A 17,362-nucleotide genomic window follows, 5' to 3' on the forward strand; every position below is an offset into this window, starting at 1 on the left:
TACATTTAGTTTTAGGTATAAAATAATGCCGGTGGATGAAATAGTCCAGCCCAAATAAGAGTTAAATAAAATAGATAAAACTATTAAAATATATCAATTCATACTTAAAACCTGTAAAATTACTAATGAACTTAATTTATGAGTATTATTATTTTTTTCCTCAAGTTTGAAATATTGCATGAAATTCCATCAATTTCTGTTCCCCTTACTATTCTGATAGAATGTTATCATAAAAATGAAGCATAATTCCCAAACATTAAAATCAGCCCAGTGTTTATTCCGGCCATGGTAGATTTGCACACTTCTAAGGGTGGGTATGGAGCTCATTGTGGAATCTAGGCATCAACAGGATCCCAGTGGCGCCAGATGAGAAGATAGTAACCTCTTGTTTTGAACGGGTCAAGCACCTGCTGATGAACCGTCATCAGCAACAATACACAATTCAATAGCCACTTCAAGACAAAACACTCAGCTTTTCACTTTTGTCGGTTGCTAAAAGAGGTGAAATGTCAAATGCTCAAATTTTAATAAAATGTAATATCTAATAACAGAAATAAAAATGTCTGTTTATTGTGATAATGTAGATGTCCTTTAACATTATAAGCAGATTAAAAAGACCTCTTGTTATTAGTACAAAAACAACACCTAGTTAGTTAGCAAAACAAAATAGTTGGTTAGCAGAACTGACATGCACATGTGCTTATTTAATAAGTAGTCTGAGCAGAATGCATTATCTCAGTGAACAAAGCTGTGGTTTAGAGCAAGCCAATCACAGAAAGCAAATGTCAATAAATCACATAGATCCAACAGGTTACTGGGGCGGCACGTCGCTTGTTGCCTGTATGTTCATTCTCCTAACCAGGGGGGAAGGAGAACAGAGCAAATCAGGCACTATTTGAACAATTTATTCCTTTATAGTTTTACTTGGAATTTATTTACTGGCAAATATATTTGCTTTGACCAAAATATGCTTCAAGTTAGATGCATACATCTGCATTTCAGAGATAAAGTAATGTGCATGGAAAAGTATCAAAGGACCAACATGAAAATGAAGAGTTCATCTGCAGTGATACCAACTATGAAATTTATCCTTACAGATATGTTTGGGCAACAGACAATGGACTACTATTACAAGCCCAAACTCAAACATGGTTTTCAGCGATCCATGTGGAGAGTGTTTAACTTGAAGGTAATGTTTCAAGCATTTTAACAACTTTGTTAGTTTTCGGATTTGATTTGGGTGTTAAAATTACTCAGCGGCCCTTTTGCACGATTAGAGATTTTACTAGTTGTACAATGTGTCGTATTTATTAATTCCATATGTTTTAAAGAATGTTAATAGATTATTTAAAGTGTTTTCTTCTTATTTTAATGTTAAAATATCTACTAAATGTGTGTTTGTGCTTTGTTTGAATGACTGGAATATGTAACCGTGAGTGTCACAACCTCTTGACACTGTCTGTATTTATATGATAGTGTCAATTATGTCTTTATCTTAGCTAACTGCCAGCACACAGGAAATAAGAAAATGATTTTTCTTACATATTGCTTATATGGATTAATGTATGCAATCTTTTTTAAACTGGTAGTAGTTTTCCTAGAATCATGAGTGGCCGTTATTCCAAAACCAAATCTACAAGATCTGAGTTCTCAGAAAAGTAAAAAACCATCTTGTTTTGACAGATGCAAACATACTGGTGATTAATGGCCAACTGTCACATGGAACATGAAGGGAGGGTCTTCTACAGAGAAAATGGGTATAAACACAAGTATGTCCAGAGATTACAAACAGTGAGTATGACCACATGCCACCTGGTAACATGCCTGACATGAGCACATGATCACTCGAGTCATCTTAAGTTATTAAAATGACTTCAAAGCATTTGGAAACGGTTAGGGATCCACTGAGAGAAGAGTGCCATGGAAAAGCTAGAAGAAAGCAAATGTTCATTGAGCCGAAGAAAAGAAGGTGAGTACAAAAACTAATCTTAATCCATGATAGTCACATGCAAATACAAAAGATTTTGTACACAACAAATATTGAATATAAACACTGTGGATTTAGAGTCTGCATTCCACTGAAGCTGCATTTACAAATATTTTTATGTTTTTTTTTTATTTTTTATATAGTGCCAATGCATTCATTAGAACTAACCTGAGGAATTGGGACAAGACGTACATACTAAAAATGTTTCAGTTTTATTTGTTACTAATTTATCTCCAAAAAATGAAAATGCTTTAAAAGTGAAGGAAACAAACATTTAAAATAAACTAAATGTAGTCATAGACTTTCTGGTAGCATGCAAATGATTGTCAATTTCCATCAGTTATTATGCATCTTTTTCAAATTAATGAAATATTCAAACAACAAATCAGCCAGGCACTATGCAAAAGTTTTGAGAAGTTTGAAAAGTTTAACAGAGGAATTTGGACAATTATTTGCATGCCACTTGATAGTTAATATACTTAAAAGTGCCCTTTTCCTTCCGTTTTAAGAATGTTTTCATTCTTCTTATTAGAATAAATAAAATGAAAATGAAAATAAATTAAAAGATGACATTTTTATCCAGAAATGACTTAGGAGCAAAAGCAGTCGTTACAGAGCCAACAATATTCGTGGTATACAATGTCAGTCTTATTAGAAAGCTAGATTGCAGGAAACAAGCTATAGCAGAGAAAAAATGCAGAGAAGGAAATAATTGTATAAATAAATAATAAAGAAAACGATTTTATAAATTCATAGTGATTTTCATATTACACCAGCAAATATCAGAAATTATTTTACCAATTATTATTACCTTTATTTATTTACATTTTTAGGCCAAAAAAAAAAAAGCATGTAAAAGCATATGCACATGGGGAGGCATTATCAGAAGGCATGGCATTGTATCAGAAGCTGCAGGCAACTACGCTTGGCAGTGATAAGACAAAGTGACGCAGTCATGACGTCTCTTTTTCCATCAGTAACAGTGCTGCCTTCTGTCTTCAGTGAAAATGATGATGATTCTAGTGCATGTTCCCTCCTCTGAATGACGCTAGTTGAGAATCGGGTCAACAGCAGTGTGCTCATACAACTAAAACAATATCATTTAAAATGTTTGCATGTTTATGTTAAAAATGCTTCATCATATCTTTTGTGGTTGTTCAAATTCACCATAACTTTAAATGCAGGGTCTGCACAGAATTGAGAAAAACATGTTCTCGCTTGGCGGCGCGGAGCAGAAGGAAGAAGGAGAGTCAGCTGTTCGAGGAGTTAACTGCTCTTCTGCCTCTGGACCCGAATATGGACGGACAGCGAGACAAAGCTTCAGTCATACGTCTCACAATCGCTTACCTTCACCTGAGGGGTCTTCTGAACACACCAGACAACTGTACACAGTCCTCTCCTCCTTCACCAGGTAGAAAGAAAAGGGCTTGAAAGTAGAACACGGGTTAAAAGAAAGCAAGTTTTCTAAAGAACATTGTGATTGTAGGAGTATCGGCTAAATCTCATGAGAGGGAGTTGCTAGATTCTGCCCTCGGAGGGTTTGTGGTTTTGTTGTCTTTGAATGGCATGGTCATCTTCACCACTAAGGGCGTAACTACACACACTGGAATTAACCAGGTGATGACACTAAAACCAAATGAATTGCATGAACTTGGAATGACTTTACTGGCATTGTTATTAAATCCCAAACGTTTGTCTTTCAGATGGATTGCATCGGGAGGAGTTTGTTTGAGTTCTTGCATCCGTGTGATCACATGGAGGTCAAAGACATCCTCACGAGACTGATGGGTGAGCACTTCTTGATGGAAAGACCAGTTTTGACCAGAAATTTCCATGCTGGTCTAGGCTGGTTTACCCTAGTGCCAGTGATTTGATTTGATTTGCTGCTAATATTTCAGGAAACCAAGGACAGCAGGAATGTGAAGTGCTCCTCAGAATAAAAAGTGTGATGAATCAGAAGCTGACTCCTTGGAAAGTAAGAAAGGCTTCTTTCCATTGTTTGCAAAAGTAAAAAGACCACATTGTTTTCACATTTTGCCAGCAGCTATCACCCTGTAGCTCAAGGCTTGTGTCCCACTGAGGGAAAGCAGGGTTGAGCCTGGTCAGTTCCTGGATGGGAGACTAGGTTGGGAAAAACTAGGTTGGGACGTTAAACCAAGGCCAAATTTACCTAGTGGCCTCTATCCATCATCATGGTCTTCTAATCATTCCTATATTGATTGGCTTCATTACTCTGTCTCCTTTCCACCAATACGCTGGTGTGTGGTGGGCGTTCTGGCGCAATATGGCTGCCGTGACCGTCGCATCATCCAGGTGGATCCTGCACATTGGTGGTGGTTGAGGAGATTCCCCCCTATATGTAAAGCGCTTTGAGTAGAAAAGTGCTATATAAATGTAATGAATTAAATGTAATGAATATTTGCTTTTGTCTGAAGATTATTCACTGTACTGGAAAGAAAAAGACGTTGGCTACACTTGGATCCAGTTGCCTAGTTCTTCAGTGCAGGGTTCTGCCCATGCAGGAGATCACTGAAGTGGATGCAGCGCTGAATACAAGTACGTTTATGAGCGTACACAGCCCAGACATGAAGTTCACCTACTGCCACTCAAGGTACAACCTTCTGCATGCAGCTTTCAAGTGCAAAAAGCGAACTGCTTTGATCCTCTTTGAGTCGTCTTTATATTTGAAGCTCTTTTTTGGCTCAGGGTTGTGAAGTTGACCGGGTTTCGAGACACAGAGTTGTTGGGTCAATCCGTGTACCAGTACTATCATCCATCTGACTGCCAGCAAATCCGCAAGGCACACATTTGTTGTAAGAGTTGTTATTTCAAAGATATTTTATTTTATTTTATGTTATGTTATTTTTTCCGAACCACTTGAAACCCAACACCTCAGGCCATAGGCAGCGAAACATGGATGGCCATTTTATTTTATTTTATATGTTTTATTTTAAACTCTTTTCTATTAGAGAAAGAACTTAATTACATGAGAATGAGTAAATGATGACAAAAAAAATCTTTTTTTCTTTCTGTCTTTAATAATGTTCAAATATCTGTCCGGAACAGTGCTCTCCACAGGTCAGGTGTCGACTGGGAAATATCGGCTGCTGCACAGGCATGGTGGCTATGTTTGGGCAGAGACGGACGCGTCAGTGGTGTGCAACAGTTGTACTGGTGTGCCAGAGTGTGTCGTCTGCATCAATTACATTCTTAGGTTAGAAAATTGCCAGTAGCAATGCCAAGGACATTGATTGGTTAAATTCCCAAGAAATACACATACTGAAACTATACCTTAAATGTATTGTAAGTTACTGAGGGTACGTTTATACAACAACAATGTATAATGTTTTTTTGCGAACTGATGCCAACGTTGTCAAAACTATCCCCGTTCTCACGGATCTGTGAAAATGATTAAAAACACTGTGTTATGCATGCCAGGCCTGTAGTTGGCGGATGTAATATGCATGCGCATGACGTTACCGTTTTCACAAAGGCGTGTTTTTGTAGTTTACACAGAGACAATAAAGGTATCGGTTTCAAAAACTTGCGCTTGCACCATTGTAGTGTATGAACGGCCAAAACGCATAAAAGTTTTCTGTTTTTAGTTGAAAACTGTTGTGTAAACGGCTCCTTAGAAGACACTTTTATCCCAAGGGCCCGTTTACACGACACAGTTCCCTTTCGAGAACATTCTCTCGTACTGCGTTGTAAACGCTGTGGGAAAACTCCTTTTCTCGAGAATATTGAAGCCTTTATTTTGAAGCCTATAAACCTATGGCGAATGAGCAGAAGCGCTCTGTTGCAGCGGCGGGACTCGTTTCCTTTGGCGGATCTGCTGAGGAACTGGATGATGCACTTTCAGTGGCGGCATCTGAGAGTGAGGATTGGTCGGGCTCCGCGGACCCCGCCCCTCCCTCTCAGAGCGATCGTCTCGACACCAGAGCGAGCACTGACGCCGAACTCTTCCGTGTCATGTCTCGCGCTGTCGAAGAACTGGGTCTCAACTGGCTTTCACCAGCTGAACCTGCCAGAAGCCGCCTCGACGAGTGGTACCTTCCGGGGCGCCAGACGGCCCCTCGCCAGCACGCCGCTCCATTTCTCCCTGAGGTCCATGAAGAGTTCACAAAGAGCTGGCGTGCACCCTTTTCAGCGTGTTTGCGCTCTTCTTCCTCTACCACGCTCTCCACTGTTGACGGCGCTGAGGAAAAGGGCTATGTGACACTCCCGCCACTTGAGGAAGCGGTCGCCACGCATTTGTGCCCTCCCACTGCAGGAAGTTGGAGGTCAAAAGCGGCGCACCCGTCCAAGCCGTGCAGGACTTCTTCGGCTATGGCCAGCCGCGCTTATTCTGCCGCCGGTCAAGCCGCCTCTGCACTACACGCCATGGCGACCCTTCAGGTGTTCCAGGCTAAGCTCCTCCGCGCTATGGACGAGTCAGGCCCTGACCCGGACACCTTCAGAGACCTTAGAAGTGCTACAGACTTGGCGCTACGGGCAACGAAGACCACCGCTCAGGCCATCGGCCGTAATATGGCCAGCCTGGTAGTTTTGGAGCGCCACTTATGGCTGATCTTATGACTGGTCTCTTCGGCCCATCGGTCAGCGGCTTCACTGAGCGCTTCACCGAGGCCCAAAAGGCTTGCAGTGCTATGAAGCACTTCCTCCCGAAGCGCTCCAGTTCGGCTTCACGGCGCCCCAAGAGCACGCCGCAGCCACAAAAGACAGCAACGCAGGTCCATCAGCCCCGCCCAGCGGCTGAAACCAGCCTGCGTCTGAAGCCAGCGAAACGGTACCCGTTCCCTAAGCACCAGGGCCCTCGGCCGAAGCTCACGCTCGACCATGAGCCCAAAATGCCGTCCTAGCCGGCAGAAAGAGGGGTTTATGTCCCGCCGCGGCAGAACCAGCCCCGAAGACCGCTCGAGTGCTTCTCACAGCCCCCTCTTCAGTTCAGGCGGCTGGAGCAGTATTAAATGCAGAACATGGGCCCGTCATCTGTCACACACCCCTGCACCCAAACGCTGTTTTAACAGCGACCCACACAAAGCACAAATCGAGCAAATTCTCTCACATAAACCCACGGCGGTCTGGGCCCCCAAGTCTGGGCGTTCCACCGTCAGATGTGATTTTACCTCTGGCTCATCGGGCTCTGGCTTGGCAGGCCATCCCTGGAGTCTCAGATTGGGTGATGAACATTATAAAGCGCGGCTACTCGCTTCAGTTCGCCCTCAGACCACCGCGCTTTCGCGCTTTTATTCAAACCATGGTAAGGAGCACCATAGCTCACATCCTCTGCACCGAGGTTTCATGTCTGCTGGCGAAAGGGGCTATCGAGATAGTCCCCGCATCACAAAGCGAGTCGGGGTTTTACAGCCGTTATTTTCTCGTTCCGAAGAAAGACGGTGGCTGGAGACCCATTTTAGATCTCAGACATCTGAACAAGGCCCTCATGTCACGGCCATTCAGAATGCTTACAACCAGACATATCCTAGCGCAAATTCACCCAGGAGACTGGTTCTTTTCAGTGGATCTAAAAGTACTTTCACATCCAAGTGAACCCCCACCACAGGCCATTCTTGAGATTCGCCTTCGAGGGGCAGATATATCAGTACACAGTCTTACCATTTGGACTGGCACTGGCGCCTCGTACATTCACGAAGTGCATGGATGCAGCTCTCTCCCCCCTGAGACAGTGGGGAATGCGCATTCTGAACTACCTCGACGACTGGCTCATACTGACTCAGTCAGAGGCGGAGTCCCATACTCACAAAACCTGGCTCCTCAGCCATCTGGAACGTCTCGGGCTCAGGGTAAACTTTTCCAAGAGTATACTGTCTCCCAGCCAACGTATCATGTTCCTGGGTACAGTTCTCGACTCCGTACTTATGAGAGCATGGCCCACCTCGGTCCGGGCTCTGTCAATTCAGCGGCTCGCCGCGTCGTTCAAAGAGGGCTCCTATGTACCCCTCCGAACGTTTCAGAGGATTTTGGGCCTTATGGCGTCAGCATCATCAATACTCCAACTAGGCCTACTGCGAATGCGTCCTCTTCAGCTGTGGCTAGCACCTCAAGTACCACCCCATGCATGGCGCTCGGGCCTCTTGAAGATCAGGGTGGACCAGCGCTGTATCAGAGCTCTGGACCCCTGTAAAAACACCAGCTGGTACCAGCAGGGTGTGAGCATGGGTTTGGTCTCAGAGAGGAGGGTCATTTCGACAGACGCTTCCAACCTCGGTTGGGGAGCCCTGTACGAGGGCAGGCCTACCTCCGGCCTCTGGTCGAGCTTGGAGAAACGCCTACACATCAACTGCCTCGAGATGAGAGCGGTTTTTCTAGCCCTAAAAACCTTCCTCCCGTATCTGGCGGGACACCACGTCTTGGTCCGCACGGACAACATGTCAGTGGTCTCCTATATAAATCGCCAGGGCGGCCTCAGGTCCCGCAACCTGTTCGCCATAGCCACACAGCTACTGCTATGGGCTCAAATCAACCTGCGCTCACTCAGGTCAGCTCACGTGCCGGGCATGATGAACACAGGAGCAGACATGCTTTCTCGGGGCAATGTTCCCCCAGAAGAATGGTCACTCCACCCCCAGACGGTTCTCCTGCTATGGGAGGTCTTCGGGAAGGCAGAGGTGGACCTCTTCGCCTCAGAAGACAACTGTCACTGCCCAATCTTCTTCTCAAAGAACAGGGACGCGCTGGCCCACGAGTGGCCCAGCCTCCCCCTTTATGCGTTCCCCCCGGTCTCGATGCTCCCCCAGGTCATCGAATGGATCAGGAACACCAACTGCGCAGTCCTACTGGTAGCCCCCCTCTGGTGGGGTTTGGTTCCCAGAGCTAATGCAACTGTCTGTGACAGCTCCGTGGCCAATCCCGCTGAGGAGCGACCTCCTTGCGCAGGCAAACAGGACTATCTGGCACCCCCGTCCCGATTTGTGGGCCCTCCATGCATGGCTGCTCAACGGGTACCCCGGGACCTCCCAGAAGGTGTCCTGAATACCATTATGGAGGCTAGAGCTCCGTCTACTAGACGTCTCTACCACCTTAAATGGTCAGTGTTCTCCAGCTGGTGTTTAGCTCGGACGTTCCCCCTCCACACTCAAAGTATACGTGGCAGATATCGCAGCCTTCCATGTGCTGGTGGCCGGCTCGTCCTTAGGAAAAAGCGACCTCATAGATCGCTTCCTTAAAGGAGCCAGAAGGCTTAACCCACCTCGGCCACCTTCAGTGCCGGCTTGGGACCTCTCTTTGGTCCTAGGGGCTCTTAAGGGGCCTCCCTTCGAGCCACTTCAGTCAGTTGATTTAAGACCTCTCTCTCTTAAAACCGCCCTGCTGTTGGCACTGGCGTCAGTCAAAAGAGTGGGGGACTTACAAGCGCTCTCCGCGAGCGACTCCTGTCTTGAGTTTGGGCCTAACGACTCTAAAGTCATCCTTAAACCAAGACACGGATATGTACCAAAGGTGCTCTCAACACCGTTCAGAGCCCAGGTTATTTCGCTATCCGCCCTCCCAGTTTCGGGAGAAGACAGTGATGCTCACATGCTCTGCCCCGTCAGAGCTCTGAGAATATATTTGGAGCGTTCGGCCTCTTGATGGATATCTAGATGGATAGTCGATGCTATTGCTCTAGCATACACCTCACTGGGCCTCCCGTGTCCCATAGGTGTAAGAGCTCACTCCACAAGAGGCATGGCTTCCTCTTGGGCATGGTCCAGTGGAGTTCCTATCGAAGATATTTGTGCGGCGGCCGGCTGGTCCGCTCCGTCCACATTTGCAAGGTTTTATAACCTAGAGGTTCCTGCTCCGCAGGCACGAGTTCTCTCCATCTAGGCCCTGGCTCTATGGACCCAGGCCGGTGTGGAACTCAGACACACTGTTGTGACTTCATTTATATGTGGGAATAATATTCTAGGTCCCTGGCTCTGTCGACCCAGCCCTATACTGATTTCTGAGTGGCTTTGTGCTTCACTTTATGCTTGCATATCATTTTAGACCCGACGCTCCTGTCTGTGATATTCAGACGACTCTGTTATAATCCCGGGGCTCCCTGGATTCTCAGAGTAGTCACAAGCAAATAGCACGGCGTTTTAAATTGGGTTCCCACAGCGTTTACAACGCAGTACGAGAGAACGTTCTCGTAAGGGAACGTACTTGGTTACTTACGTAACCTCGGTTCCCTTAGAGATAAGGGAACGAGTACTGCGTTGCCTTGCCGTGCTATTTCGCTCATATCAGGTGTTTCGCTTCAGTCAATATAGACCTGTCATATGGCGAATTTTCTCTCAATTTATACTCTCCTGTCACGTGTAAATTGGCGCGAGTCTGGCAGGGCGCCAAGCGCTCCTATTGGATTGCGCGCTTCTGCTCATTCGTCATAGGTTTGTGCAGTTGCCGCAGCACAGCCAATCAGCTCACTCGCGCGAGCTATGATGGTCTCGCTGTGCAGCTGCAATGCGTTTTAAAATAAAGGCTTCAATATTCTCGAGAAAAGGAGTTTTCCCACAGCATTTACAACGCAGTACTCGTTCCCTTATCTCTAAGGGAACCGAGGTTACGTAAGTAATCAAGTACGTTTTCATCTTAAAACGGGAGACTTTTTATACGTTTTGGCTGTTCATTTACAAGACAATGGTGTTTTGCAGGCCTGAAAATGAAAACTTTTGAAAATGGGATTCAAAGTGCAAGTTTTTGAAAACTCTACAGTTATTGTCTCTATTGTATTGACAAAAACGTGAAGTTGTGAAAACAGTGTCGTCATTACGTGTTCAGTCTATAGAGCTCGGGCGTAGATGTTATGGAATGGTGCATTGTGGGTAACGGCGGCCATTTTAGAGGCACCACAAAAGCCGGTTTATAATAGGATATGAGCGTAGGTAAGATACCGGTCTCCAGAAAGAGTTATGGACCGTGACAAAAAAAGTTGGCTATACCATATACGGACAAACTTCATAATGAATCCAAACAACGGTACTTAAAAAAAAAAAAGAGATTATAGGCGGAATCGATCCCTATGAACAAAGTATGGAGTAATAATTATGAATGTTTACCAAGCCTCAGTTTCCCTGATATTTTCTCCTACCTGGTGGAGTCTGCGCTTACACCTCCGATCCAGGGCCGGATTAGCAATTTCCTGTGCCCTCGGCAACAACATTCAAGCCCCCCCCACACACACACATTTTAATTGTTTATTAATAAACAAGTGATTTTTTTGTCACAGTCGGCTGCAAAGATGAGGTTGACAATGCTGACTCGCGATCTTCGCAGCAATGAACACACCAGAGAAATGCACATTTCAAACGGATTACATATAAGCAGAGAGCAGATCTGTTTTCTTTCGTTTTGAATTGTTTGTTTAAAAGTAGACATTTCAATATAGATATATTTTTCAGGTCTGTGAGGCAAGACTACCTTAAATGCTGAGTCTCGGTTAATTTATAAGACCTCCAGTTCACGCGCCGACACCTCTCTGCTAAGTTCTTATTTATTAAATACAGGCAATTGGTTGATGAAACATTTATTAAAATTAAAATACAAATTAATGCAAAACGAAATTCACTTTGAAAGGCTTTGTGGTCTCTGTTTGAAGTCTCTGCTCCGATCAATTTAAAAAGTTGTCACTGGAGGCTCACTTGCAGTTCACAAATGGATGAGTGCAAGATCTGCAGATCCTCAAAGTAAACGCGGAGAAAACAATCGTTAACCAAGCATCAGTGGTGACACACACACTTGTCAGATTCTGTGAGCTATGAAGCTTGTCTATGCGGGTTTGTTACACTTCAGGAGTAATTTATCATACGTGCAATAATCCACTGTTTTCGTCCGGCAGTATACTGACGACCAGCGGCGACCCAAGGCATCCGACGAAAATGGGGAAAACGAATATGATTTATGAGGTGTTTGCCCTGTCGATCATGAGACCGATTACAGCAGTTCACAATACAGCAATACTGAACCATAATGACCAAATGACCAACGTTATCTACTGCCTACTATATGCTACTATATAGCAAATCTACTTCCGTACCGTGATTCCCACCGTTTTTGTGGATCCGTGTAAAGTGTCCTCTGTACGTGAAAAACACAAAGGAAAAACTTTTCAGTTTTTAGTACATTGTTGTCGTGTAAATGTGCCCTAAATGTGTAAAAGGCTGAAGTTATGTTGTTTTATTTTTGAACAAATTTATTTGTTCACTTCATAATACTGTAGTGGAGTGGAGCAGCCCGATTTAGCATTTTTACTGGAGCAGACAGAACAAGTTCTGAAGCCAAAGGATTCACTTTACCCAGAATCCCATCCTGCGCCTTTTGGCCTTAGAACCACATCAACTGAGCACAGTATTCCTACAATACTCCTAAAGCAAAGAGGTAAAATGAACAGATATTAAAATATCACAGGATATGATGTAATTGAAAATAGTTATAATGATGATGATGAATCTTTTTGCTCAGAGGGTGACATACAGGAAGTTCATGCCTGCAGAGAGATCACACATAATACAGAAGAGTGCTGCAATTTCAATTGTGTGAGTACCCTTAATGTTCTGTGGTATTAGATGTTAATACCATAGTATTTTGATATATACACAATGGTACTGAATTATTACTGTACTCATAGACCAAACATATTTACACTACTGTTCCAAAGATTGGGGTTGGTAAGATTTTTTAACGTTGCATAAAGACTGAATTTCATTGATCAAAAATACAGTAAATTTTATTGTGAAATATTATTTCAATTTAAAATAACTTTTTTCCTATTTTAATGTATTTTAAAATATAATTTATTCCCATGATGGCAAAGCTGGATTTTCAGCATCATTACTCCAGTCTTCAGTGTCACATGATCCTTCAGAAATCATTCTAATATGTTGATTTACTGCTCAATAAACATTTCTTATTATTATCAATGTTGAAAACAGTTGTTCTGTATAATATTTTTGTGGAAACCGTGATTTTTTTTTTTTTAAAGGATTCTTTGATGAATACAACGTTTAAAACAACGACATTTATTTTAAATATAACTTTTTATAACTTATTTTAAATTAATTTTTTTAATTTATAACATTTTTACTGTCACGTTTGATCAGAGGTGGACAAAGTACACAACTGAAAAGTACAAGTAAAAGTTTTTGACCGATTTTTACTTAAGTAAAAGTACAGAAGTACTCGTACTAGTACTTAAGTATCAGAAGTAAAAAGTAAATGTCAATGCATTGTTTTATTATTGTTGCATTGTTGCATGTAATACCTACCTTATGCCTTTGAATCTATGCCTGCCTGCCTACCCTCATATCAATATCAAATTTATTTCTAGAACACAGTTCCAGTAGTGGGATTGAATGTGAGATTGAATAAGTGCACTCAATAACGTCCACAATGGTACTGGACACTCTCCCCTCAAATAGTGCCCTATTGAAAGTTTTTGGGCTTTTAGTATGAATATGTTAGCCTTACTGTTATCTATAAGCTAGTGTGCTCCAAAACAAATGACCAAACCCAATGTTGAAAATTAAAATTGGGATGATATCAGAATCCAACGTCTGTCCAATGTTGGATGTTGACATCAATCTGACGTTTGATTCTGATGTCAACCCGACTTTCATTTCCAACCAAAATGCAACCCCTACAACCAAAATCGTTACAACTTTCTACTTAATGACCTTGACAGAAATGAAGTGGAGTAAAAAGTATGATATTTGTCTTTCAAATGTAGTGAAGGTAAAGTAAAAAGTTTCCAGAAATAATACTCAAGTACAGATACTCAAAAAGTGTACTTAAGTACAGTACTCAAGTAAATGTACTTTGTTACTGTCCACCTCTGCTTTTGATCAATGAAATGCATCCATGCTGAACACATTTTTTTTTTTTTTTTTTTTCAATACTGACCACACATTTTTAATGTACATATTGTGAAAACCTTCCTATTTGTCGTGCTTTACTGTAGGATCTGTGTGAGTTAGACTTGGAAAGTCTGGCTCCATACATTCCCATGCACGGAGAGGACTTCCTGCTAACTCCCATTTTAGACGGGACGGTGGACGGCGACGAACTAAATGTGTATGGACCATCATTCAACAGTCCACATCAAAAACTGGACCCTAGGTTGCAGAATTCAGAGGGAACAGTCTTTCTTCCTACGAAGAGCCTGACACATACCCAACAAAGTGTCAGTCGTTATTTTCTAACAAACAAGTATGTCTAATAAGAAAGGTCATTTTCTGGTGTACAATAATGCTCATTATGCATTTTGCAATCTATTAATAAAAAATATATTTCCTTTGTCATAGGATCGCTGATACTAATCTGATAACAGCCAAGCAGTTGAATGAAAGCTTAGATCTTGTGAACAGAATTTCAAAGGTACTGTCACTGTGCTCATGTGCATGCAAATTCCCTTTATAATTACAGTTAGTTCCTGTCCTTCAATTTGATTGGTGGATTCATTCAGCACAGAAGCACCACTGTATGTTGCTTTGAGATGCTCAACCATTGATCATGCTTAGACTTAATTTGGAACTCTTATTCAAAAATTGACTAGTGAAAATATTTATCTAAAATACAAATTACTCAATTAGTGCAAATTCAATTGTTCATTCAACTGTTAATATTCCATATTGCATTTGAATTTTTGAATTATATTGTAATATTTTGAGTTTAGACAACCCTGAAAATAGATTCAAATGAAGTTAAGTAATTGGACGAATTTTTTCCTCCAGGTTTATAATTGTAAACAGCATAATTATCAACTATTCTCGACTGAAAACAAGACATATAATTGGAGGGAAGATGCACTGAAAGTTTCACAACAACCCAACAGAACATACTGGAACATTGGTAAGATGGCTTCCAGACTTCAATAAAACAATAGTTTCTCAATTTATATTAGACATTTTCCGCATTTCCACTAGATGGATCATTACCGAGGCCATGTCGCAGAGGTCTGAATCCACTTGGATCAAAGTTCAGATCACTTCTGGAGAATCCAATGCGTTATCCACAGAACAGAAAACACCATGTTGATGTAAAAACGGACCCAGCACCTTTGACTCTACCTATTTTGAGTGGGTGGGAGTGTGAGGTCAATGCTCCACTTGACCCCACATCATATTTGCTCCAAGGGACAGAAATTATAGCTGTTCTGGACCAAGTGGCCTCAAGAGTACCTTGGTGCTGATACAGAACAAAATACAAGTCTTATGATGACAACATTTGCCAGTAATCAACACCAACAAGCATTGCCTTAGTGTACATTACTAAAACCTGAGTGATGGGGGTAAAGTTTTGGAGCAAAGCTTGGATTTCGTGCTATAAACGACTCTTTTCTAAAGTTACAGCATAAGTAGTACAGTAGTGACCAAAAGTTATGTCCGGCCTAGGAACATTTACATTTTAATGTTATTTTAATAATTGTAACAGATTTTGTATATTGTATAGTTGTGCTTGCAGTCGATTGTTTTATTTGTGATATCGCAATGAAACATGCCAAATTGTATGGACATCATCTAGAACACATGCAAAAAAGTATTATTAATATTAAATATTAATGACTGATTATGTTGTATAGTCAATGAAAGCTTTTTGTTTTTCTGTGCACTTTTTTGTATAGTAAAATAAAACCTGTAGCTGTAGTTTGCCTTTTTTTGCCAAATAATTTTGTCAGATAAATACCTCAACCACGTTAAGTGTTTTGTTCATCATATTTAAAAACAATAAAATATTTTCCTTATATTTTGATGGTTTATTCAAACTTGTAGTGTCGTTAAAAACATATGGTCAACATGGTCTTGCGTCTTCTACCATTGCTGTGTTGTATTTCAACATATTCTAGAAACCTTTATGAATAAATAAAAACATTTTGTTTGCGCTTTCACAAAAGTATGTCTTGATTCATAATTGTTCATGCTTTACGTACATCATTTTACTAAATCTGATCGCCAGTGTGTTTGCACTCTGTTGTTCCCATCTTATCAGAAAAATATGACAATATTCATAATACATTATTAAAATACCAATTAAAGATGCATAGTAGTTTGGTGCTAATTTTAAAAGTTTACACATTAAGAAAGAAAATGTTGTGTGTGAGAAGCGTCATCTGAATGGTGTCCATTCCAAGAGTACTCTTACTTTTTCATACACAGTGAGGAAAATAAGTATTTGAACACCCTGCTATTTTGCAAGTTCTCCCACTTAGAAATCATGGAGGGGTCTGAAATAGTCATCGTAGGTGCATGTCCACTGTGAGAGACATAATCTAAAAAAAAAAATCCAGAAATCACAATGTATGATTTTTTAACTATTTATTTGTATGATACAGCTGCAAATAAGTATTTGAACACCTGAGAAAATCAATGTTAATATTTGGTACAGTAGCCTTTGTTTGCAATTACAGAGGTCAAACGTTTCCTGTAGTTTTTCACCAGGTTTGCACACACTGCAGGAGAGATTTTGGCCCACTCCTCCACACAGATCTTCTCTAGATCGGTCAGGTTTCTGGGCTGTCGCTGAGAAACATGGAGTTTGAGCTCCCTCCAAAGATTCTCTATTGGGTTTAGGTCTGGAGACTGGCTAGGCCACGCCAGAACCTTGATGTGCTTCTTACAGAGCCACTCCTTGGTTATCCTGGCTGTGTGCTTCGGGTCATTGTCATGTTGGAAGACCCAGCCTCGACCCATCTTCAATGCTCTAACTGAGGGAAGGAGGTTGTTCCCCAAAATCTCGCAATACATGGCCCCGGTCATCCTCTCCTTAATACAGTGGAGTCGCCCTGTCCCATGTGCAGAAAAACACCCCCAAAGCATGATGCTACCACCCCCATGCTTCACAGTAGGGATGGTGTTCTTGGGATGGTACTCATCATTCTTCTTCCTCCAAACACGTTTAGTGGAATTATGACCAAAAAGTTCTATTTTGGTCTCATCTGACCACATGACTTTCTCCCATGACTCCTCTGGATCATCCAAATGGTCATTGGCGAACTTAAGACGGGCCTTGACATGTGCTGGTTTAAGCAGGGGAACCTTCCGTGCCATGCATGATTTCAAACCATGACGTCTTAGTGTATTACCAACAGTAACCTTGGAAACGGTGGTCCCAGCTCTTTTCAGGTCATTGACCAGCTCCTCCCGTGTAGTTCTGGGCTGATTTCTCACCTTTCTTAGGATCATTGAGACCCCACGAGGTGAGATCTTGCATGGAGCCCCAGTCCGAGGGAGATTGTCATGTTTAGCTTCTTCCATTTTCTAATGATTGCTCAAACTTTTTTCACCAAGCTGCTTGGTAATTTCCCCGTAGCCCTTTCCAGCCTTGTGGAGGTGTACAATTTTGTCTCTAGTGTCTTTGGACAGCTCTTTGGTCTTGGCCATGTTAGTAGTTGGA

The 17,362-nt window shown here is 42.2% G+C and overlaps 1 protein-coding gene across 1 annotated transcript; it reads left to right on the forward strand.

Annotated features, from left to right (window-relative positions):
* The first annotated feature begins 1,744 nt into the window (after positions 1 to 1,744).
* hif1al2 (hypoxia inducible factor 1 subunit alpha, like 2) lies at positions 1,745 to 15,713 on the forward strand. Its single transcript, XM_084387062.1, has 14 exons — positions 1,745 to 1,969; positions 3,172 to 3,398; positions 3,474 to 3,604; positions 3,691 to 3,775; positions 3,886 to 3,962; positions 4,423 to 4,598; positions 4,694 to 4,800; positions 5,054 to 5,201; positions 12,195 to 12,352; positions 12,437 to 12,510; positions 13,932 to 14,179; positions 14,275 to 14,347; positions 14,704 to 14,821; positions 14,896 to 15,713. The coding sequence occupies exons 1-14, from the start codon at positions 1,869 to 1,871 to the stop codon at positions 15,159 to 15,161; spliced, it is 1,989 nt and encodes a 662-aa protein (XP_084243188.1). The 5' UTR covers positions 1,745 to 1,868; the 3' UTR covers positions 15,162 to 15,713.
* The last annotated feature ends 1,649 nt before the right edge of the window (positions 15,714 to 17,362 follow it).

Source organism: Rutilus rutilus (genome assembly GCF_951802725.1).
Source record: "Rutilus rutilus genome assembly, chromosome: 18".
Taxonomy (NCBI): Eukaryota; Metazoa; Chordata; class Actinopteri; order Cypriniformes; family Leuciscidae; genus Rutilus; species Rutilus rutilus.

Bases quoted from the DNA above. Each gene is read 5' to 3' on its own strand.
- hif1al2 (XM_084387062.1), top strand. From the start codon at position 1,869: ATGACTTCAAAGCATTTGGAAACGGTTAGGGATCCACTGAGAGAAGAG. The intron at 12,353-12,436 runs GTAAAATGAACA...CTTTTTGCTCAG, and splicing joins AATACTCCTAAAGCAAAGAG to AGGGTGACATACAGGAAGTT. The intron at 14,180-14,274 runs GTATGTCTAATA...CCTTTGTCATAG, and splicing joins CGTTATTTTCTAACAAACAA to GATCGCTGATACTAATCTGA.